We start from the raw sequence: 25,005 nt of genomic DNA, 5'->3' as shown, positions 1-25,005 counted from the left end.
AAAACAGCAAATGACGTTTTTGAGCCGTTCTAAGGACCAGCCGTCAGCCAAACCTGTTTACTGCCCCGTATCTCCTGAATGACGAAGATCCAGACATATGGCTACTACAATCCATTAAAAAAAGATTCCTAGTCTCCTCCAACTGACTCTCCTTCCTAAGTTACAACTGCGGATTTAAACGTTGTAGTTACATCCTCCACCAAGACGGAAGACAAAAAGTGTGTCTTGTGGTAGATTGAGTCGAAATGTAACCTGAAGTCTCCGTGAAGCACACGAGTTCCCTGGCTTGAGCCGCCCGTTTGATGGGTAGTTACGATGTGAAGAGCCCACTTTATGGTTCTTCATAGGCAATGTTGACAGGACAGAGGTGTTTGGGAAAATGTCCAGAAGGCTTACCTGCTGGTTCAGAGGGGGGTGGTTCCTGCCTCCAGAGCTGGAAAAAAGACCACACTTTCACGTAATTTCTGATGGACCTTGCATACAGAAAATTGACTACGCATCAGCATTTATCGCCTCTTGGCCCCATGTCCAGTTTTTTTCCTCTAGGCACGTAAGACTTAAACTACTGACCACATTGATTTTATTTTATTATTTTATAATTGTATCTACTTATTTATTTATTTAATATAATTTATTGTCAAGTTGGCTAACATACAGTGTATACAGTGTGCTCTTGGTTGTGGGAGTAGATTCCCATGATTTATCGCTTACATACAACACCCCGTGCTCATCCCAACACGTGCCCTCCTCAATGCCCATCCCCCACTTTCCCCTCTCCCCCACTCGCCCACCCTCATCAACCTCAGTTTGTGCTCTGTATTTAAGAGTCTCATATGGTTTGTCTCCCTCCCTCTCTGTTTGTAACTTTTTCCCCCTTCCCCTCCCCCATGGTCTTCTGTTAAGTTTCTCCAGCTCCACATATGAGTAATGAAGACATATGATATCTGTCTTTCTCTGCCTGACTTATGTCACTTAGCATAATACCCTCCAGTTCCATCCACATTGCTGCAGATGGCAGGATTTCATTCTTTCTCATTGACCTACATGCCCTTTAGATGCTTCATTGCAACCCTGGCTTCTCAGTGAGAGAAAGAGACAGGGCATACCAGCATTATTGATAAAGTGCCATGGTGCCTTCATTTTTACATTAAAATTTTATTAAGAAGATATCTTCTTTGTTGCTACTTGACAGACAAGGGGCTCTTGCCAGAATCCTGTTCCATTTTCCAATGGCACTGTTTAAAACCACAACAATGCACTTCAACATGTCAGGAATTTCCTCTTTCGTCTTGCTGTACGAGTCATGCGTGAGAAACCTACCTGATGCATGAGACCTCAGCCATGGATTGACCTCTACATGTTTAATTTTTTTTTTTTTTTAAGTTATGGCAAGAGGAGGGCTAACATCATTGAAGTCTCAAAACACTGTACCTCTGAGGGAGGTATTGTTCCCAATCTTTGGCAGATGAAATTAAGCAATTTTGGCAGCGTCTTCCAGTAAATGGCAGAGGCAAGAATCACATTCAGGATTACCTGATTCAGAATCCTGTGTTCTTTCCATGACATGATTCCATCTTCAAGAGGGCAATTTCTGGCATCAGAAGGCTATAACCAGACCAAAAAAAAAAAAAAAAACACAAACAACTGGGGGAGCACCTTCCCCTCTTTTTTGGAGGGAGGATTATTTATATTGAGTTATCTTTCTTTGTTTGAAGTTTAAAGTTTTCCCATGGTGCTGAGTATAATTGAGGTATAATATATTTAAGGTATACTGCAGATAAGGTAAAATTTACATGTAGTGAAATCTGCAGATCATAATTTTACAGTGGCATGATTGTTGAAAGACACATACTCTAGGATAACAAACATCCCAGTAAGGATAAGAAATATTTCATCACCCAGAAAGCTACCTCACGTTTGTTTCCTCTCACTGCCTTTGATTCATCCCCCTTTAATAAGTGTTGAAGTTTTTCCACCCAATAAATATTTATCTAATGTCAGGGGTAGTGGCACCAAGCATGTAGTGGGACCTTACGTGCATATTTGGAAGCCTGTGTGCCACCTGACTAAGTGTCCTCATTTTCAGTGGATTTATGAAAGAGAACTTGTTACCACCTTGCCAGAGCTAAGCCCTGCCTTAGGTGGGGATAGGGGTGACCATGGCATGGTTCCTGTCTTCAAGTGATGAACTTGGCTTAGGGGTAATGACCTGTTTGGCGTCCGTGACTCAGTGACTCAGGCAGTCTTGTGTCCACCCACACAGGAAGATTTGGGGCCACATCACTATTTCCAGATGTCAGTGAACCTGGGCGGGTATCACTTAATTTTAACTTCTTCACCCTCCTGTCCCTTCGTTTCCCCTCTGTTGTGAATAATGAGGGTGTTGAGTTCATATCGGCAGGGGGAATGTGGCAATCTGAGCATCCTTTGGCATGCCTACAAGGCCAACCAGAAATGTTTAAATGAGACCGGATCTGTGCTCTGTAATCTTTCACATCACACAGAATGTTCCCTGCAACTCCTCTCAGCTGGCAGCCTGATGTCTGTCTGGAAATTGTGCAAAAATGCTGAGAACTTGGGCTTTTCAGGTGGATTCTTAAGAAAGGAAAGGGGAGCCAATGGCACACACTGCTTGGTGAGGCCTCTGGCCAGTGGACCGAGGCTGCTGCACAGACACGTGAGCAGGTTTACCCCCCTTTGAGTAAAATCCAATCTTACAGAGAAAGTCTAACAAAGACAGGCTTAGGGTGTGGCTATTGCCCTTCTTGACATTCTTTACGCAAGAGGTTACCAGGGAGTTTTCTTAATAAAGTACCATCACCAGGGCTCATTCGGCACACCTGAAATGAAATTCAACTTAGAGAAACTGATTTCTAAACCAAATTCCAAGCATTATGTGATGCGTAAATAACAAACTTGAATCCTGTAGCATTTAGGTGAATTTCCCTCCCTTAGGAAAAGTGACTCACAGAGAAACTTAATTTGTTCGTTCGTTCATTCATTCATTCATTCATTCATTCAACAGTACTTTTCTTTTTTCTTTTTTCTTTTAATGTTTTTATTTTTGAGAGGGGGAGGGTCAGGGGAGGGACAGAGAGAGAGAGGGAGACAGAGGGTCCAAAGCAGGCTCCGTGCTGAGGGCAGAGAGCCCGATGTGGGGCTCGAACTCACAAACCCTGAGATCATGACCTGCACCAAAGTCGGACGCTTAACCGACTGAGCCACCCAGGCGCCCCATCAGTATTTTCATACACAGATTATGTGCATGGACAGTCCCTACCCCTTGGGGGCCTGCCACCCAGCCTGTAAAGTTGCAGTCACTGCAGAGCCTGGCCCAACCTTGGATTTCCCTCTAACTTTTTCAGGAGAGGGATTGCGTAAAACAGGATCCAAATGTATCTTGTCAACAAAGTGTTGTCATTAGCAAAAGTGACCTCATGCAACTCACATTCCCCTTTCTTTCTTAGAGGGTTGAGATTTAGAGCCAGATTCACTGCCTGAGAAATCTCTCTCTCCCTGACGTAACTGAAAACATCTAGGCCTTTTTCAAGGGACTTCTTCTGACCCTCTGTTGGGTGTTATCTTGATGCTGTAGAAGGAAGCGCCTACAGAATCACATTTGCCCGTTTGGTCTCTCGCCCTGTTCCTGGGGCCCCGGGGGCCTGCCCCCCCCCCCCCCCCCCCCCCCCCCCCCGCCTTAGAGGCTGCGGCTGGGGCCGGCAGCAGGTGAGGGCAGCGAACACGAGAAGCCGGCCAGCAGATCAGCATCTCTCGATTGTTATTTTTTTAGGAAGTTCTGATGGTGACTGGGCAGTGGCGACACTTAAGTCACCAAAAGGTACTGTACGGCTCTTTCTAGCTCTTTTGTCTAGGTCTTGTCACATTTGACATTAATCATTGAAAGCACAAAGTGTCCTGGTGTCTGTGTGTGACCCAGTGCCACACGTGTGTCCCCATTGAGTGGACCTGAAATCCATCTAAGTTCCAGCATGTAGGTGTTCGTGTGTGTGTGTGTGTGTGTGTGTGTGTGTGTGTGTGTGATGTATCTGTGCTCTGGGCTGTTGTTGAAGAATGTGCTACCCGCCCCCCTTCTCAACATTCATTGCCTGAAGGAAAATGTCCCTATCAGATACCATCCAGGTAAGACATCCAGGAAATGTTTTATTTTATTTTTTTTCAGAAAGCAACCCAAGCAAACTAGCAAAACACAAGGTGAATTAATGCAGGAGGGGAGAAAACACACCTTGTGAGGCAGAGATAAACACAGTCAGGTTCTTGGCTCCAAGTCTTGGGGATGATTTAGCCTTTTTGCTCTGTTCAGCTTTCCTGAGGCGGTCTGGGGAGAATCAGGAGTCCTTCACGTGGAGTCTGTGAGTTTAACCAGCTGGGTGGCTGGACCAGGAGGTAGCTAGCATCTCCTCACTCCCTACCATGTGCCAGACAGGGTGCTGGCCCTTTGCATCATGTTGTCACTAAATTCCCTGATGACCCAGCCGTGCAGGCAGTGTCCTTCCCCGTTAGCGATGAGGACACGGGCGTCTGAGGGAGGGTGTCTCGCTTACATCCACAGCTGCTAAGTGCTGGCATTGTAGTTTGGACCCGCATCCGTCTGACTCACATGCCTAGGTTATTTCCCACCTGAGTGATGGGAGTAGCTCTTTTCAGAACAGACGAGAAACTCTGTTCTCTTCTGCTCTCACTCCATTTGCTTTGTTGGATTTGGCGGTGGGGAGGATGTCACTGACCCAAGGCGGTGGAGGCAGAACTGTTCAGTGACCTTGGCCTGGGGAAATTAGAAGGCCTCACAGGGCTCTAGGCAGGATACTGGCAGTTCCATTTTTGCATTCTTGAACGATAGTTTGGTGTTCAAGTGGAGCTGGGATTAGGGGCAAATGGCCTGGAGGTAGCCCCCCCTCCCCCCTCCCCTCCTCCCCTCCTCCCCTGCTGCCCCGGGAGGCTTCTACGATTACCCAGGTGGGCAGTGGCCTGGGCCAGGTGCGTAGAGAACACAGAAGACAATGAAGTAGGAGACAAGGGACTGTAGAAGGTCATGAGTGTGTGCCTGTGAGCAGGAAGGAGGGAACAGTGGGCCCTCACTGGTTCTCACATTTCAGCTCCTTGAGCAGCATCAGCCTCCCCCAGAGGATTGTTAAAACCCATATCCCTGGGCTCCATCCTAGAGCTTCTGATTCACTGGGCTTTCGGCTGGACCCGAGGAGTTACACTGCCACCAGGTTCCCAGGGGATGCTGCTGGCCTGGGGACCACACTTTGAAAACCACCACAGTAGAGAAATCTTGCTGGGAACTAGCACCCTCTGGTTAGGTCTCTAAAGATCTTTCTGTGGGCTGAGGGTTCTGATGGGGGGAGTTTGACTAGGTCTCAGTGGCTCAGAAACAACCTGAGCTCTGGGGGGAGCACGGAAGGGAAGGGGATGCACTGTATTCCCATATCCACAGAGAGAGCCTTAGACCCATGAGTCTGCTAAGGATCCCTTGACTACACAGTTGTTGCCTTTAGAGAGGCAGATTTTTGGGTCTTGCATTAGGTAATAACTGTTTACATGTCAACATCCATTTTTAGAAAGGCAAACAATTTGGAACATGACAGACCTACTAATTTGAGGCATAAACTTTTTTTTTTCTCTCCCGTGTGAAAAACAAAGCCATTATGATTCCCGTGACAGCATTTAGAGGCAGTCAGCACCCCTGTCTTTATATCAGCTTATTGTTGTCTGATGCATTTAGGAAATATTTCAGGAAGCTGTTTTTCTACCCAAACTGGGCTAATTTCACCTGTCCTGTTAAATGCATCTTTATTTATCCTGCCTTGTCTTGGGGGTGGGGGTGGGGTGGGGGGAAGGGGTCTCAGAGTTGGCCAGGCCCAAGTTCCTCTAGAGTCACTGATCTTTCTCTAGTGTTCTCTACTCAGTCTCCAGACCCTGAGTCTACATGAGGAAAGGTGTCTCAGAGTTGGCCAGGCCCAAGTTCATCTAGCATCACTGATCTTTCTCTAGTGTTCTCTACTCAGTCTCCAGACCCTGAGTCTACAGGAGGCATGATAACAAGGTTGGGGAGGTTGGATGGCCCCCACCTCCCACATTCCGCTCCCTTCTCAAAAGGGAGACACATGCAGGGTGTGATGGGTTTAGCCCCAGACACTCCTAGGTTACAATCAGGCTCATCATTCAATACTCTCGTGACCCTCAGCAAGTCAGCCAACCCCTCTGAGTCCCTGTTTTCTGATCCGCACAACAGAGACCAGACTGTCACCCACTGCCTGGGTTGCTGTGAAGATAAGGTAACGTGGACAACACGTGGTGTGGTGCCTGACATACGGAAAGTGGTAACCGCATGAAGGCTATTACTGGCATCATTATGACTATTTCCAGGTGAACAAATTAAAGGCTCTGGAAAATCTTGTGGTAACAAAAACTGTCAGACTCTACCACGTCATTTCCCAAACACTTTTGATGTCTGGTCTCTCTCCTCTTCAGGAAACGCAGTTAACATCTTCACATACAGGGGCATGAATGTGGCTAGAAACCCACTCTGGGAACGTAGGGCAGGAAGGAGTAGAGGAGTAGGAGGAGGGGTGCGCGCCATGTGGGGAGGTTGGTGAAGGAAGGGATGGCTGCCTAGAGGAAAAGACAAAGTCTCTAAAGATGCAAGTGTCCTGTTTCCACCTGCATGATCTATAATTCTCTTGGGAGGTGAACCATATCTGCCAGGATTGAACGTGGCAAACAGATCACACCGGTTCGCGCCATTCATTTATCTCTGAGGTTTCTCATGCACACCACCCCCTAGTGGTCCCTGCTGTTACTCCACCCGTGTCCAGCCCTGGGAACTCCTGGCATAATGGTTGACAGTGCACCTGGGAAGACACTACCCCCTCAAGCCCAGTGGACTTTCCTTAGCAGCACAAAGCCATGTCTTTTGAAACCTGGTTATTTGCAAAATGAATGTTTGAACCTGACCTATCCCTTAGTCCAGTGCTACATTGGAGCACTGAACTTGGGGAAAATGCCAGCATGGTGCTGTGTACTGTGATATAGTCACTCTGGCTCTGATCAGAAGCAGACCATATGCTTTTGCACAAGCCACTCACATGCTCTGAACACCCATTTCTACCATTTCCAAAGCAGAGGCAATGAAAATCCACACACTGTCGTGTTTGGGCGGGGGGGCGGGAATGTTATGAGATAATACAAGTAATACACAGCAATGGTGACAATGAAGAAAATGCACCTGATTCAACCTTTCTGCCTTTATGTATGAGGGAACCAAGTCCCCTGAGATAAATGAGGTTGCCCGAAGTCACACGGGAAAATCCTATCATACCCAGGACACAGACCCCGTCTTCAAAGAATGGCTTAAAACCTGGACTCAGAATCAGTGGAGATGCTTGTTACAAATGAAAATCCTTTGGACACATTGCAAAGAAGCTGGAACCACTGGATGTGGGACCTCAACATCTTTTCATCATGTTTCTTTCTTTTTTTTTTTTTTTTTTTTTTCATTTTGTAACTGCACCTTCTGGATAATTCTCTATATACTAAAGTGTGGACCTACCTTTCCCAAGACCCAATCCCTAGACGCAGTTTGCCCTACAACACCAATTCCACATGCCAGCATTCTTCCAAACATGAGTATTTTTGGTGTTTGCTGAAATAAAACTGTTTTCTTAATTGAGGGTTTGAGCTGGAGCCCCAGCTGGAAAGTAGGAACATTAGAGGTGACAGTCTTGGATTTGGTGTCCTGCCCTGACACTCATCAGCTGTGGCACAGAAATTTGGTGGCCTAATTACTCAGTATCTCTGGGCCTTAGTTCCCATTGTCACATGGAAAAGATGATATTGCCTTTTCGTCCATCTTTAAGAGGGTTTAAGTGAGATAGTGTCAGTGAAATGGCTGAGAGCGTGTCCAGCACAGAGTAGGTGCTCAGTAAATTCCAGTTCTTTCTTTTTTTTGAAGAATATTGATGCAGCTCAATAAATATTCATCCAAGAGATGCTACAGAAGGCACAAAGCAGTAGAAAACATGTAATTTGGGTTGCAGTTCTGTCAGGGTGCGCACATCTTGGGTAAGGACCCACGGAAAGGCAACCTTAGAACATTACTTCATGAAATGCAGCCTTTTGCAATTTTCTGATTTGGGTTATTGGTTTGCTGGTGAGCTGGAGGGTGCAGAGCAGGTGGAGGATAGGGAGGGGATTTTTTTTTAATAAAAATCAAATCCCACCAGTTCCTAAGTATGGCCTCTTTTAAAAGCACACAGTGAGCACTGGAGTTTTGATGAGCTTTCCTGGGAACCCATAGGGCATGGGGGAAATTCTCTGCTTTGCAGAAAAGGCCGCTGTGGTAAGATTGCAGTAAACATTTTATGCTAGTTTGAGAATATGCCCCTCAGAGGCTAAGCCAGCTAGATCTTATTCATTCCAAACTTCGCTGGCATCTTGCATGGTACCCACGGCAGATAACAGACACTCAGTATGCGTTTTATTAACAAATTATTAAGTGAAGTGAGGCATAGCATTTGCAGGGAATCCTGCAGTCTTTTCTGAAGAGGTGCTGGGACATGGATAAATTAAGCACATGGAAGTCCAGGAGACCTGTGTTCCAGATCCATTGCTGCTTCCACCTAGTTTGGTATCCTTGAGCCCTTCAGTTTCTCTCCTATAGAATGAAAGGTTGGGGGTCATTGATCTCTTTAGCCCTTCTGTCTCTGTAACCACAGATCCCAGGCTTTGCTCTCAGTGGCTTGCCTTGTCACGTGCCCACCTCTGAACAAATTGCTATAGTAAGGGCAATGAAATGGGTTGATTGTAGTCACTGGGGAGTAGCTGGGGGTGGGAGAGTGGAGAGGTATGTCATCTAAACCATGTGGATCAACAGTAGGAGACAGGTGGATTCCCCACCTGAAAAGAGCCACCTAGGGGGCTCTTCCTAGAAGTAGGATGAGTAAATGATTGGTATTTGTATCAGTAGTCTTGCCATAATAATGCTGCATAACAAGTGGCCCCAAACCTTGTGGTTTAACATTTATTTAGCAGCATTTACTGAGACTAGGTGTCTGTGTACCAGTGACTTATATTGACGTGGGAGTTTCTCCACAGCTCAGCTGAGTTGACCCATCTACCTGGGAGGTGGCTGGATGTTGGCAGATCTAGGCTGGTTTTAGCTGGAGTGACTGGGGTGACTTGGCTCTGCTGTAGGTGTCTCATCCTCAGAGAGGGTGGTAGCCTAGACATCTCATGGCGATGACATAGATGCAAAAGAGAAACACAAAGAACTTTATCAAACTTCTGTTATGTCATGTCTTCTACCATTCATTAATCACATGGATGAACTCCGAATCCGCTGGTGGGAAAAAAAGATCTTCCTCTTTTGGGGTGAGTTTCAAAGTCACATAAAAAGAGCATGGATACAGGGAAGGGTGAGGAATTGAAGCTATTCATGCGTCAATTTAACATAGGATCCCAAACCTTACGATTATCTTTGAGATGGCCCTTTGCCTATAGCATTTTGGAACGAGGTGCATTGTATTAAGGATAATAACCTGTATTTGTTTCATTAAGAAAAAAAAAAACTTGGGGCTTCTGGGTGGCTCAGTCGGTTGAGCATCCGACTTCGGTTCCAGTCATGATCTCACGCTTCATGATTTCGAGCCCCTTGTCGGGCTTTGTGCTGACAGCTCAGGGCCTGGAGCCTGCTTCTGATTCTGCGTCTCCCTCTGTCTCTGCCCCTCCCCAGCTCATGCTCTGTCTCTCTCTCAAAAATATATAAAGATTAAAAAAATTAAAAAAAAACCCAGTTGCATAAAATTTCACCAGAGGGGAGGTTGATCACAAGATAAACCACACAAAGGAATTTCTGAAAAGAAGTATCTCCATCTCTGGAGCAGCAGTGTGAGATGCATGGAAGGGTGATGAATGAATGAATGCAGTTTCCATCTAGGACCATTCTGTGCACGGGGCTCTGTGGGCAGCCATGGCTGGACCCCATCTTTATTCAACAGCCTTTCAGAAAGAGGTGACTGCATAGCAGGCCTGCCTAAGGACAAGACAAAAGACCTGTAGGGTTCGAGGCCTGGAGTTCACAACAGAGGGGCTCATGGCATAGCTTGGACACCTTTGGTGCACAGCCCAAGTCAGGCTCTGTTTCAGAATCCTCTCCAGCAAAGGCAGTGGGAGCCCTCAGGGTTAAGACCAAAAAAAAAAAAAAAAAAAGTCTAGGCTCCTGGACTCCCCTTGACAATTTTCTTTCTTAGAGAGACACAGGACTTCAAGAAAGCTGGGAGCCCTGAGCTTTATTAGGACCTGGTTCAAATGCGACTTTTCTTCCTTGTGCCTCTTCAGCAAGGCCCAGAACCAGGTGAAACAGGGCTAATTCACCATAAAGACAGTCCTTCTCATCTCCTCCCTGGCCCTCTCCTGTCTGAGAAGCTAGGCTTTTTTCCTGCCTTTCTTGTTTCTGCCTGCTGAGACAGTTTCAGGAACCTGCACAGATTTATAGAATGCATTTTAAAAGAAGAGAGAAATACCTGGGTATTTTTTAAACATGAACTGTCCCCGCTTTTGCTTTTTAATTTAGCTTGTGAGGGAGGAAAAAGAAGTAGAGACCCAGAAAATATTCCTGTATAAGTAAAAAGCAAATACTGTCCTACTGAGCCAAAGGTCCCTACAGATACAGTGGCTTGAGGGAAAGAAGTACATCTCTGTTATAGTCCCGAGGGAGGGTGGTTGGTGGGGCAGCTTGACTCCAAACTGTCCCACGGGGACCCAGGTTCCTCCAACACTGTTTCTCTACCACCCTCTACCGGATTGTCCTCGGCTGCACTGTTGTAGCTGGTGGCTGTCATAGGCTATGAGAAGGCGGAAGAGAGGACACCCAGGGGAAATGATTTTCTTGCAGGCAAGTAAGGTGAAGTGGAAAATTGGGTGGATCCCTTTTGCTAACCTCACGTGGGCCAGAGATGAACTACATGGCCAAATTGAGCTTCCGAGAAGGGTGAGGAAATGTAGCTCAGAGCTGGGTGGCCATGTGCCCAAGAGAAAAGGGTAGAAAGAGACCCGAGAGACAAATGACCACGTGCTACACCTTCCCAGGAGATGTGCATTTAAGGAGGCCTGCCTTCTGCCATGTGTAATGGTTTGTGCTTTAACCTGCCTTGTCTCCTTTATTCCTGTACTGCACCCTTCAAAGTCAGTCTTAGTATCCCCATGTGAGTTTCTTTTCCTTTCGAACAATGACAGCAACAGCAGCTACTGTCTGTTGAATACCTACTTACAAGGCAAGGACATTGCTATTGTATATGATTCCCTTTGGTACCCTCACACTCCTGCCACGTAACCCTGGTTGTTTTATTTTCAATTTTGTTGGTAACCTTAAGAGAGATCAGGTTATTTGCTCAATGTCTCCAGCTTGTAAGTGGAAAACCTGGGATTTGAACCCAGATCCATCTTCTTTCAAAGGGTAGGCTCTTTCCGCCATATTGTAAGGAAGAATTTACGGTCACAAAAAATCAGGTGGGAGTTCTTCCAGACATCGTTAGATTCTTCCAGACCTGATGCACTGCATCCTTCAAGGTGTAGCCTCATTAATACTTCTTTCTTTTGCTCATTAATCCTTCTAATTCCTGAAATTTAATGCTGAAGCCTTGCCTTTTGAGTCTCAGGCTCTGCTATGGCTGTCAAGAGCCCGGTGTAGGGTTCAAAACCAACACTTTGGCTCTCTGTCATCATTGAAATTGATTGCTGCTCTCTGGGTGATGGGGAGGGGATGCTAGAACCACAAGAAAAGGAAATATTGGGTAATATCTGAAAATATCCCACTACATTGAGGGAATCAGCATGATGTAGCGTGAAAAGCCCAGGCAAGCCCATCTGCCTCATTGGCTTGGGATGGGGTGGGAGCCAGATACATGACATAATATGGAGAGTGCCTGGCCCTGAGTGATGAGGAAGAAACTTCCGTCTTCTCTCAGTTCTGTGAGAAGTGAATGGTTCTTTCCAGCCCAGCTCTGGGATAGCTGGTCTGCTTTTGGTCACTGCCCCTCAGAAATGCACAAGACCTGTGCACTAGCCAATTTGAATGCTGGAAGAGTCACAACCTGGCAGGGAGAATGTCATGTCACCCCCAGCTCCCTCCTCACCTCAAAGAAGAAGATAAACATAGTTTGCCTTAAGAGGGAATTTGGGGCTTTGTTAAACTTTCCATGGTGACATGGGAATATGTCTTACTTGAGAATATGATAACTTACCTGTACACCCCCACCCCTGATGTCTGGAGAGGGGGAATTGAGAAAAGTGATTTTTCTGCATAATTCTCATTCTGCCCTCCATTTTCTTTAGTTTAGGGGGATGTTTTCCCACAGATAAAACCTTCAAAAGGAAACAAGACTATTCTCCATAAGGCAGGCAGCCTAACCAGGGAAGTGGTGAGTGCTGTAGCCACAAATTCACAAATTCCAGGATACCTGGTATTCGGCCAGGTGTCCTGGGTTCAAATCCCAGTACCGTCGCTTGGACAAGTTGCCAAAGCTCTGTAGCCTCAGTTTCCCCATTTATAAAATGGGACTGATGATGGCACCTACCTTAGTACTGTATTGAGAGTATTACACGGGTTAACAAATTCCCTAGCCAAGTATCTAGAACAGAGCACACACTTAATAAAGATGAGCTTTTACTCAGTTTACCACTGGGGGAGCTGGGAGGGAGGCCAGATTTCTGCTCTAGCGAAGCAGTCTCTAACCAGCCCACGCCTCCTTCACCCACCTTCATCTTGCTTCCTTGAACGAACTGCTCCTCTGCAGTCATGCCTCTGCAAGACTATGGCCAGGGATATGGAGCTGGGCAGCACCAGGTTCTCCGGCTCCAGAAATAAAGGAACTTAACCACTGCTTATTCCTTAAGTTTCTGTAAAGCACAGGGCACAGGTCAGTCTTCCATGATGTGGACTATGTATTAGCGTTCTCCAGAGAAATTGAACTACAGACACACAGATACATCCTATTATTTATATATATTCCTATATATCACACATGAATAATATATATATATATATTATCAGTTTGATTGAGGCAATTCCCCATAATAAATCTCATATATATGTATGTATCTATATGAATATTATAAATATTCATATATATGAAAAATAGGATATCTATATATATGAAAGGAGATTTATTATGGGGTGTCGGTTCATGTGATTATGGAGGCTGAGAAGTCCCATGATCTATTGTCTGCAAGCTAGAAACTCAGGAAAGCCAGTGGGGTGATTTCAGTCCAAGTCCGAAGGCTTGAAAACCCGGGGAGCCTATGGGGTAACTCCCAGTCCAGGAGCAGAAAAGCAATGCCTCTCCTCGTCCAGGGGCAGAAAACCAATGCCAGGCAGTCAGGAAGGACATGGATCTTCCCTTCCTCTGATTTTTGTTGTATTTCATCCCCAAACACATTAGGTAATTCCCACCTACACTGGGGAGGGTAATCTACTTTACTGAGTACATCCGGAAATACCTTCATAGGCACACCCAGAAATAAAAATTAATCCAGACACCTGTGGACCCATCCTAGTTGATGCATAAAATTAACCACAACACAGTAGATGGTCTGAACAGGAGACATTCTGCCCATTTCTAATATTCTAGAGAATGTTGTTGGTATGTGAACTCTTTCCAGCGCTTCCTTGCCTTCATCAGATGAATCATTGTACCCCTACTATATGCCAGGCACTGGGCTAGGTGTTGGAGATACAGTAGTGAGCAGAGCTGATAATGGCCTCTACCCTAATTGGAGCTTATATTCTAGCCAAGGTAGACAGACAATACCCAAGTAACTAAGAAAGATAACTTGACAAAATGACACAGAGTTAAGAATATACAAGATGGGGAGAAGTGACAAGGGCAACGGGGGGTGGAGAGGGGTCTCTTTTGGCTGGGTCATCAAGAGGAATTTTAGGAGGAAGTGGCCTTTGATCAGAGAACCAAATGACAAGAGGGATGCAGATACGCAACCAAGAAGAAGAGCCTTTGGGCAGCTAGGACACAATTCAGTGGCTCTGACGTGTGGAAAAGCTTGGTGTGCTCAGAAACAGAAAGGACTCCTGGGCGAACTGGGTTGAAGAGTATCCCTCCAAATCTGTACCACTCAGAAATTAGAATGTTTCCCCACCCCGGGAAATAGGGGCTTTGCAGATGTAATAAGTGAAGGTGAGGTCATACTGGATTCAAGTGGATCCTAATGCGTTGACTGATGTCCTTATAAGAAGAGGGAAATTTGGACACATGGACCCACACACAGGGGATGGCCAGGTGGAGTTTGAGGCGCAGATTGGAATGAGGCAAAAGGCAAGGAACACCAAGGATTGTGGCGACTATCTGAGGCTAGAAGAGGTGAGGAAGGATCCTCCCCTAGAGCCTGCAGAGGGAATATGGCCCTGCTGAGACTTTTTTCAGACTTCTGGAATCTGTGAAAGAATAAATTTCTGTTGTTTTAAGCCATCCAATTTGTGGTAATTTGTTATGGCAGCCCTGGAAAATGAATACACTTTGTGACGGGTTCATAGTAAGTGTGGAAGAGACAAGGGTGGACAAGTAGCCAGAGATCAGGTCACGCAGACCTTGGGGCCACTGCAAATAACTTGGATTTTATTCTTAAGTGTAATGGGAAGGTTTATCACTTGCTTTCAGCCTATTCTTGGACCAAAGACCGGGGCCAGTGAGGAATAGCAAAAGCCTAGGTTGGTTGGGGCATTGCTTACCAGGTTAAATTCATCACCTGAGACCCAAGAATATCACCGAGCGGTCATGAGCTGTAGGAAGCTCTCCTTAAGACATCTTTGGCTCTGGGAAAGAAGGTAGGTGGGAGGCCACATGTTGAGACCCCCAGATGTGCGGCATGTTGTGGGAACTGGTTCTTACTTTGACTCTCTCCATCCCCACGGAAGTGAGGCTCTATCCCACCCTGCACCTGTACAAGTGTCTGCTGCTAATTAAGGGAGAGACAGATGAAGGAAGGTACAGTTTAATATTACAGCCTTGGTTCCTTCAAGGCAATGAGGCTTATTGGAAGGAAAGCACCTTTTTCATTCTTTCTTCCTCTTTTTAAATGAAGAAAAATCAAACTAGAGAGGGCCAATGTTGTTGAAAGGCTCACACATCTTTTTCTTGGTTGGCTTGTCAGCCATCTGCCCATGAGGTATCGGGGCTGATTAGGTTAATGCATTTATTAATGGGGCTTTCAAGGCTGTTCAATGAATCTGTTATTTCTTTCACAAGAGCAGTTTTGATAGACTGACAGGGACCATACGGCACAAAGCCAGGAGAGGCCAGGTAGGCATTTCTTCCCCCTCCGGAGCCAAGTTAGAGCAGACCAAAAGCACTGGAAAGAAAGTGTCATGAAAATTGCATTTCCTGGTTATGGGAACAGTTCATCCACCACCATCCACATTCTTGTTATTGAAATACTCTTGAAAATCACTGTTTGAGGAACAGTGTCATGCCCCAGGCAACAAATCTGTGCCATCTCTGTACTTCTCTCAAACACCTCAGAGTCTAGTGGAGGGAAGATGGTCAGACACATCAATAGCTGTGAATGATACAGTGTTGCCTGCAAGATGTTAGATGGTCTGGTGAGCCCCTGCCTTCTTCACTCTACCAAATTAGGCATCCTGTCTGTTTCTTGAAGCTGCCACACTCCTTCCCACCTCAGGGCTTTTGCAAATGCTGTTCTGTATCAGTTATATACTGCTGCCTAACAAAGTATCCCAAAGGACAGTGGCTTCATATAGCCACCGCTTATCGGACTCGTAATTCTGGGTCAGCTGGCATTTCTTCTGGTTTGGGCTGGAGTGGCTGTTCTCAGCCAGTTTTACTCGGTATCTGGAGTCCGCTGGCAGGTGGGCTGATGGCTGTGTGGTCTAGGATGGCCTCACTCAGTATCTGGCAGTTAGCAGGCTGTGGTTTGGGCTTCCTTCTGCACATGGAGGCAGGAATCCAAAGCCTGATAGCAGAAACTGTAGAACTCTTAAAAAAGCCCCAGTTGAGCACATGAGTGACATCACCGGTCATGCTACTGGTCAAAGCCAGCCATACGGGCAGGCCAGCTTCACAGGATGGGGAAAGACATTGCACCTCTTGATGGAACCACAAAGTACTGTGGCCGTGTTTGCTCTAAGAACCACATGTGCCCTGGCCTGCAATTCTGCTTCTGCTACTCTTTACCTCCAGCTGGCAGCTAAAGGCACGTCCCCGAGGGGGCCTTCCCTCATCATCCCAAATCGATCAAGTCCCCTTCTTGGGCCACTTCATAGGGCAAACGAGGCCAACACACAGGGTAGGTGGAGGGAAGTGAAAGGGGAAGGAAGAAAGGAAAGAAGGATGGTTGGTTTGGATCAATGCCCCCTTTGTACTTAGCAAGTTGCCTGGCACAGAGTGAGTGCTCAATAAATGTCTGTTGGATTTAATCCAGTTCTTTCATAAGCCAGGAGACAGACGAAATATATGTATCGAATAGTTCCTGCATTCCAGAACTATGCTATGTAGCTTATACATCCCATATAATTTATTCCTCTTAACAAACCTGATTTATCCCCATTTCACACAAAAGGAAATAAAGCTGTAAGAGGTTAAGTAACATTCCTGAGATCTCCTAAACACAGGTCTGTCTGATTCCAGAACCCCCAGATTCGTCTGCCCACCCCCCCCTCTTTCCCCAAGTACCAAATACTTTCTGTGGTCAGGGGCTCCCCAGTGCCAGGCTCACCAAGAGACCAAGTCAGGGTTGATTATGGAGAAGGTTGTAGATTCTCCATGTGGGACTCCATGACTCCTCTTAATGGAGGACTCTCCCCATCCCTGCACTGATCTGGCAAGAGTTGAATGCCTCTGTGACTTCTTCTCTTTAGAACTTTTTGAGAAAACATCACCTATCCCAGCTGTCGGGACACTTAGTGCATAATCAGTTTTCTTGGTTTGTCAGACATGGGAAACCTTGAATACATTCCCTTCTCTGAGCAGAACTTAGACTACTCCATTGTGTGGAAAGAGGAACTGGGGAGTGAACGATTCCAAATCATGACTGGGGACATAATGAGGGTGAGCGAGACTTTCATAAGAGACTCCTGGGAGGGATGGGGGAAGGAAGCTTCCACTCCCACGACTGCCCTGATATTCTATGTGCATTCATGATATTTTGCTCCTACATCGACTCACTGAATATTGATTGGGTACCTAATATCTGCCAGGAGGTAGGCTGGACAGTGCTTATGAAGTATTGGGAATCTGACCTGGACTTGTCCTCTTGGAACTGCAGTGGGAGAGAGAAATAGTAATGAATGAAGTACATTAACAAGGGCAGAATGGTAACTATGATGCACGCCATGGAGAAGAGCCTATCATGGTGGGATCTGACCTTGTTAGACATCCTAGAAGGGAAGGTGGTGGGAGGCGGCTGGAGAGAACAGGAGTGAGGTCAGAGGCCACTTCCCTTGAGTTCTCTAGGAAAAGCTAGGTGCCAGCACTGTGCTAGACCCCAGAGCTGTGCCTGTGGTTTCATCTCTGGCTGCACCTTTAGAATCACCTGGGTGGAGGGGCCTTAAAAAAAAAAAAAAATCTGTGTCTGGGCCAGACCTGCCCAGAGATTCTAATCGAATGGTTTGGGGGAGCGATCCAGGGATCTGAATGCTTGAAAAGCTCTTCCCTGTGATTTGCATGTACTGCCAGGATTGAGAGCCCCACAGATGCAAAGATAAAGTCCCTGCCTTCAAAGCTCCAACATCTGGTTCCCAGACCAGACTTTATTATAAATATTCATAATAGTGAATAGTTCTTCATAGCACTTACCATATGTTTACTTTTATGCAATTTCTGAGATTATTTAGTCATTATCTGTCTCTGCCTACTAGATGCCCAGCTCATGAGGCCAGGGACCACATCTGTTGCTGATTCCTCCTTAGCTTTCCACTGCCTAGCACATGGCCCATGCCACTGTGTTGAATGGCTGCATGAGCAAATTGCTTGAGGAGGTTTTGGTAGATGAGGGACATGGTCACTTTGGCATTTTAGAATTAGGCCTCTGGCTTCAGTGTGGAGAATGGACTGGGTGGAGGCACGACACTCAAGGAAGGGAGGCCAGTTTGGTGGCTGAAGTGGAACAATGTTCACAGTTGGGGGTCAGGTGGACCGTGTTACAAGAGAAGCATTTGCACGTGTAGCTGGAAGGGCTTGGTGATTTATTAGTGGTAATAGAGGAGAGGAGGAGAGTGGAAGTCAGTGAATGCCACCGTGCTTCTGGCTTGAGTGACAAGCTAGTTGGCGTCCCCATTGGAGAGATAAGGAAGAGCCTGAAGAAGAACAGTACTTGTAATGATGATGTGTTCAGGTTTGGGCACTTGGAGTGGGAGATACCTGTGAATCTGTCCTAGAGGTACCTGGATATATGTTCCCCAACTAAGTCCTAGGGGGAATATCAGAGCATCCTTCTGTTGAAACTTTATGGCATTGGAAACCTAGCACTTTCTTCTGGAAGGCAGAAAGATAGAGATCTAACACTGACTTGAGTTTAACTCTTGCCACTTCAATGCCTGGTATGGTGAGAATGTATATTCTTATCTTTAGTAGCAGATTCCTTTTGACAGTGACATTCCGTATCTTCAGACACCTCTAGAATTTATGGGAAAGGGGGACTTTCTCTTGAAAGACCACATTAGCCAGGGGTACTTACATTAACGAGGACAGAAACCCAACATAAACTGTATTAAGCCTGAAAGGTTAACATGTGGCTGCCTGGGGTACTGTGTTGAGTCTGAGTGGAGGCCAGGCTGCCAGGACAGCACAAGTGTGATCCAGGAGGGACATTTGCCACGGACACGGAGGGAGCAAGCAGGGCATACTTTTGTCCCCTTGGTCCTAAAACTGAAGCTTTCCCTCTACGGCCTTTCAAACGCATAAAATAATGTCTGTCGGACTTCGGTTCTCCCCTGGATTAGTCACTAGCTGTGGGTAACTTTTGTTCATCACTTCATATGTCTGAGTTTGACAATTTCCTAATCTATCAAACGGGTTAAAGCCCCCATCTTTCCTACTCCTGAGAGTTGTTGAAAGAAGCCAATGGGAAAATAAATCTGGAACTATAGTGGCTTCCATGAATTTACATAAATTCACATGTCACAGTGTGAGATGTTGTGTGGATGAAAAAGCAGCAGATATCTTTCATCCCCCAAGAGATGGAAGTTCAAAGGTTTATTGCTAAGAAATACATTTTATGTTATTTATCTTATCTATTTTAAGTAATCGCTACACCCAGCATGGGGCCCAAATTCACAACCCCAGGATCAAGACTTGCACACTCCACTGATGGAGCTAGCCGGGCACCTCCACTAAGAAATAAGTTTTCAAAGTGTAGAGCACCTTATAGTAAAAGAATTGGAAGAGAACATAAAATAAAAGATCTCATAAAATTATCAAATAGATAAATAAAGAGGAAGGAAGGAAGGAAAGAAAGAAAGGGGGAAGGAGGGGAGGACAAGGGAGGGAGGAAGGAAGGAAAAGAAAGAAAAAAAAGGAAGGAAGAAAGAAATCATGCTGGAGATAGTGTGGTGAAGTGGTGTGGAAGTTGGTTTAACAATTTTGTGGCGTAGCTAGCAATATGTATCAAGACCCTAGATAATATTTACACCCCGTGGTCATGTAATTCCACTTCAGGTAATTCATTTCAGGGCCGGCTAGTAGAGATTTCAGGCTTTGCAGGGCCACACGGTCTCTGTCACATGTACCCAAACCCACCACCCTAGTAGAGCAACAGCAACCACAGACGGTAGGTAAGTGAGTGGCTGTGACTGTGTTCTTGTAATACTTTATGTACAAAAATAGGCAGCACCCACATCTGGTCCAGGGGCTATAGCTTGCCATCATCGGATGTAGATTAAGAAAATATTTTTAGAATTATTCTAAGTGCAAAATTCTAAATACAAAGAGAGCTTTAGTCTTGAAGATTCTTATTTCAGCTTTATGTATGTCAACAACAGTAGCAAACTTCACTGTTCATCAATGGGAGGATCGATTCATTTTAGTAGTTCTACCCAATGAAATATTATATACACATTAAAATGTTCATTAGTGGTTTGTAGCAACACGGAGAAATGCTTGATAGAAAGTTATGTGGAAATTAAGCCGTGATTTATAATGATAATTAGCTTGGAAGGGGCTAATATGTAAATGCTTCACGCACATCATATCATTTAACCCTCTGAACAACCCTATGAAATATATATACACACGCACACACTTCTAGGAGATGGTGGAGTTGGGGTTTGAACACAGGCCTGCTTAACTGCTAAAAGGCATCAAACACGCTAATAGAAATCCCAAATTAAACCGCGTTTACTGAGAAAACCAGAGGAAAAAAAACAGCCAAGTGTTGATTTCGGCGGTCTTGCATGGTGGGTGACAGACACGAATATTTTTCAAGATGTTCACTCTTTATCCTAATGAGAATGCATGATTTTAATAATGAAACAACACTTGAATTTCGTAAAAAAGCCAAGGATGTACAATGCTAGGTGCGCCGTGGTGGAGAAGTGTTTATCTGGGGGAGATCCAGAGTTTCCGTTGGAGATGCCCTTACCTTGTTGGTCCTGATCTTGATTGTGAAAGAAACATGAGCCTCTTTCCTTCTGTCCTCCTTCCTTCTGTCTGTTCCAGATGGAGTTTCTAGTGTGTGTCTCGTTTGGACTGTTGGCCCACTTTGATGCTGTGCTCTGGTACCCTTGCCAATCCCTAACTCTCTTTCTCTCTCCTTTCTCTCCCTCTCTCTTGCTCTCTCCTCCCCTTCCACGTCCACCTTGGACAGCCGACAAGGTCAATGATGACTTCTACTCCAAGCGACGGCACCTGGCCGAGCTGGCCGCCAAGGGGAACCTACCTCTGCACCCAGTAAGAGTGGAAGATGAGCCGCGGGCCTTCAGCCCTGAGCATGGGCCCGCCAAGCAAAATGGACAGAAGTCACGCACCAACAAGACGCCCCCACATCCCCTGGCCTACAACTCCACCACCAACTTCAAGGGCTGGGACCCCAACGAGCAGTCTCTCCGGCGGCAGGCTTACGGTAACAAGGGCAAACTTGGCGTAGCCGAGTCGGGCTCCAGCGACCCCTTGGGGACTCGCACCCAGCACTACCCACCCCCACAGCCATACTTCATCACCAACAGCAAAACAGAAGTGACTGTCTGAGCTTTCACTACAGGAAGCATCCTGGAGACCATACTCAACTGAGAGGCAAAAAATATCCCTGGCCCACACCCTTCCTGCCCTCCCCGACATGCTCCCTCACGCCCTGACTCCCCATACCAACCGACCATAAACCTGCTGGCGACGCGGAATCATGCTTTTCTTGGGTCATGCCTAACACGTGTCGGCGGGCAGCTGAGCAAGGCCGAAGCAGGGATGTTCAGCAATACAGCAGAGGGGAAACTGAGGCACGGCTCTTTCGACTTCGGGCCCAAGGTGGCCGACTCACACGCCCAAACCGTGGGGCTGATTTTTTTCTTTTCCTCCAGACTTAAGACTGAAATCCATGATGACGAATTAAAAGTAGCACAACTTAGAGAAATTGTCCATTCGAGCACATATTCCATTTACCACGCGCTGTCTGTTTCCAGGTGAAAGAGCCGGGGGTGTGGGGAGAGGAGAGCGTGGAGGGTACGACAAGAGTGTACTTGAGAATACGAGCTGTTTGGGGAGGAATCTGTGTGCATTATAAGTGTTTTCTAATCCCGAGAAGTAGTGACGTGGAAACACGCTTTTGACAAGCGTGAGACAGTCCAACCCTTCTATTTATAGTACTTTTCATATTGTCAATGTTGGAAGCAAAAAACAACACACACTTGAACTCACAAGGAATAAATAAGACCCTGAACCCACCAATAGTGATGAGAAAGAATGTTGTAGAGAAGTCCCGTAAAGACCATGACCATGGACATGGGAAGGATAGGTTTTTATGGCTGGGAGAGGGTCCAGAGAGTGTTAAATAACTTTTTTCTTAAAAAAAACAAAAACAAAAAACAAAACAAACAAAAAAAAAGAACAAAGATAAACGAACACAAGCCCACTACAAAACAGACAAAACGGCAAATCAATTTTTGTCCCAAATCCTCGCGACTTAGGAAACAAACAATGGCATCAAGAACAATGACACCAAAATTCACGGTTGAAAAGTCGACAAGAGGTGAAAAGGGGGCCCCCTATTTCCTGCCTTGCCTCCGAGACAAGAAACACAGAAACCAGTCCTCCATTAACTGTCTCTCCCTGACTCCCCTCAGCCCTTGCCACCACCGCTGCCAAATTTCAGCTGCTTTGGACTGAAAATGTCATAAGCGTGGGTGGTGCCTTCAATGTGTTACTGTTTAATGACAGTCTTGTTACCCAAGTGCAACCTGTGTTCTCTTGGCCTCCCTCCCTCCTGTTTCCTGCAATAATAGAAGATGTTTCTATCCCCCCAACCCTTTGTCGGTGAGCCCACCCATCACACACTCTGAGGGGGCTGCTGTGATGTCAGGGGTACCTAAAGACGAAGACACCCCCCCTTTCCTCCCACCCTGTCACCACTAGTCCTCTCTTTATCTAGCCCCCCCAGGCCTATCAAGCATTTCTGGGTCTCGTAATTCCGACGGTCCTTCCAAACCACCTCCCCAGATACTTCCATGAATTCAGCTCCCACCCGGAATTCCCTGAGGTGGTTTTTCAGATGGGTTCTCATAGCCAGTGGCCCTTGGGTATCCCAACAAAGCCAATGTCCCTGCTAGTTTTGTTTAGTGGAAGCCCAAAGGGGAGAGTGGAGACACAAGAGATTTTGATTTTAGGTGAGAAGTTTTCAATCAGTCCCTAATGGCCTTAGCCAGTTAATAGGAACCTCCAAGTGACAGCCCCCCGCCCCAGCCCCCCCCCCCCCCCCCAGTTCTTCTGGTGTCAGAAGCTGCACACGGTGGTCCAAGAAGACTCAGAGAATTCCCCAGGATGGCCACGTGCAGAGTTCTGCCTCACCCGTTTGTCATCTCGGGCATCATGGAAGCAGGGAAATCTGGTGTTTATTCGCCTTCTCATTCCCAGCTGATCTGGGGACATTGACAACGCATGGTATCTCTCTGGGCCTTGGCCTCCCATCTGAAACACAGGCAGTTGGGGCTAGATCAAGCTTTTCAAGGTTCTTGGATAGCAAAACCTCTGCCCGTTAAAAAAGAAAGAAAGAAAGAAAGAAAGAAAAAAATCATCCACAGATGCCAGTATCGAAGATCCTCATTTATAAAGTGGTTCTGTGCTGAACAAAGCAGGGCTGTCAGTGGCGGGGCGGGGGGCAGATACAGTGCCCACCTTCTCAGCCTCTTTGCCAGGATCCCAGCACACCCCAGCGTGGAGTAAACACCGCCAAGCTTGGTCAGTGTTTTCTTGATGTTAGTTCCAGGTACTGCAGTGTGCTTTGGCATCCCTGTGTGTCTCCATCGCGGTATCTAAAGGGATTCATTCTTAATACCTCGAATTTATAAAAGGAAAACTCCCTCTCATGATTCCAAATAGAAAAGCGGTATCGATCACCCTAAATAGAAGAGAAGGAAGAAAATAAGTACAAAGGCAGCAAAGCAACAGTCGTTAAGCTCTAGGTAAATCGTGTTACCTGTGGAAGGGTCTGACTCTAGAGCCAGGCTTTGGGAGCGCACATGCACTCTCTCTCTCCCTCTCTCTCCCTCTCTCTCTCTCTCTTCCCTTCTCACACTCCTCTCTTTTCTTTTCTTTCTTTTTTCTTTTCTTTCTTTTCTTTTTTCTTCTCTTCTCTTCTCTCCTCTTCTCTTCTCTTTTTTCTTTTTCTTAATTAAAAAGATGAGCATGTTAAAAAGCTCTTGAAGATCTACCGGCACCCAGTGGAGACATTGCACTCCCAAGGGACTCCATCAGAGTCTAAATGGAAAGGAGCCGATTCCCTCTGTGACTGGGTGTTAGCCAGTCCTCTGTCCACATGCTACGACGAATCATTTTGCATTCATGAGTGGCGCACAGCGCATACTTCAGGAAATGCTGGTGGGCTTCTCTGGGAGGGTCCCCCCAGCTCCAAAGTGCTGGGGGTCTGGTTTCCCTTTTTATAGCTCATCTTGCCCCCTGCCCTCAACTCACTTGGTGTCACCTTTATCCTGACCCCGATTAAGGACCTTTCTTGGTCTCTGCAACTACAGAATTTCCTTTTTCCTCCATGTTCCTTCTCTTCTGAGTCAACTGCATCCAGCGAATTGTGTTATTTGGGGGTCTGGGCAGGAAGGTGACCGTGTGGTCAGTAAGATGTGGCAGTGGACGACTGAGAACATATCTTCTAGGTCTCATTACCTTTCAGGAGGCTTTGTGAGCAGGGACCGTTGGACAGGGAGGTTTATTCTTTGGCATCCTCTAGGGAGGGTGGACCAAACTCGTGGTACTGAGGGAACTGTGGCTGCCATGTGTCAGCAAGAATCCTGTAGCTAACAGCGGGGACCTTAGAAGAGAGAAGTCAGAACAAAGCAGAGAGTCGCTCCCTGCCTCAGCCCATGCCCTGGCATCAGCCTCTATTTCTTGCCTTTAGTTTATGCCCAACCCCCAACCCAACAGGACCAGAGTCTGACTTCCCCTTGCCCTCCCAGAGTATCTCAGCCTCCATCCACCTTGGGCTCTGCCTGGCACCCCCACCTAAGTCCCCCAGTTTTCCGTGTAAATGGAGCATATTTTATGTGCGAATATTTTAGTAACCTTATGTTCTGCAAGTAAACCTGTGTTAATATTCGTCCACAACTGCAGAGTTTATGATACCAATAACACTTCCTACAATGAAGAAGAAGAAAAAAAAAACCATTTGTTTGTTTTCTAAGAATGTTTATTTGTAAACATGTATTCACTATATTAATATGAATTTCTTACCTGGCAATAAAACTGATTATATGTGATGCTGTTGGGGTTGCCCTGTATGTTTTGTCCAAAGTTCAGGAAAACA

The 25,005-nt window shown here is 46.3% G+C and overlaps 1 protein-coding gene across 4 annotated transcripts in view; it reads left to right on the top strand.

The window, feature by feature from the left end:
• Positions 1–25,005, top strand: part of SHISA9 (shisa family member 9) — a 419,426-nt gene that overhangs the window by 255,839 nt on the left and 138,582 nt on the right. The window contains exons 4-5 of one of the 4 annotated variants that reach the window (XM_040459005.1): positions 3,791–3,838; positions 20,851–24,963. The exons of 2 other annotated variants lie outside the window; for them this stretch is intronic. In XM_040459005.1, coding sequence (XP_040314939.1) covers positions 3,791–3,838; positions 20,851–21,230 — 428 coding nt within the window. In that variant the 3' untranslated portion in view covers positions 21,231–24,963. Of the gene's footprint in view, positions 1–3,790; positions 3,839–20,850; positions 24,964–25,005 lie in introns of those variants that run through there. One more of the 4 variants, XM_040459006.1, reaches the window with a different exon arrangement.

Source organism: Herpailurus yagouaroundi, unplaced genomic scaffold (assembly GCF_014898765.1).
Source record: "Herpailurus yagouaroundi ecotype Mexico unplaced genomic scaffold, PumYag 222, whole genome shotgun sequence".
In the NCBI taxonomy this organism is placed as follows: Eukaryota; Metazoa; Chordata; class Mammalia; order Carnivora; family Felidae; genus Herpailurus; species Herpailurus yagouaroundi.
Note: the sequence above shows the minus strand (reverse complement) of the source record. Positions and strands in the feature narration are given on the sequence as shown.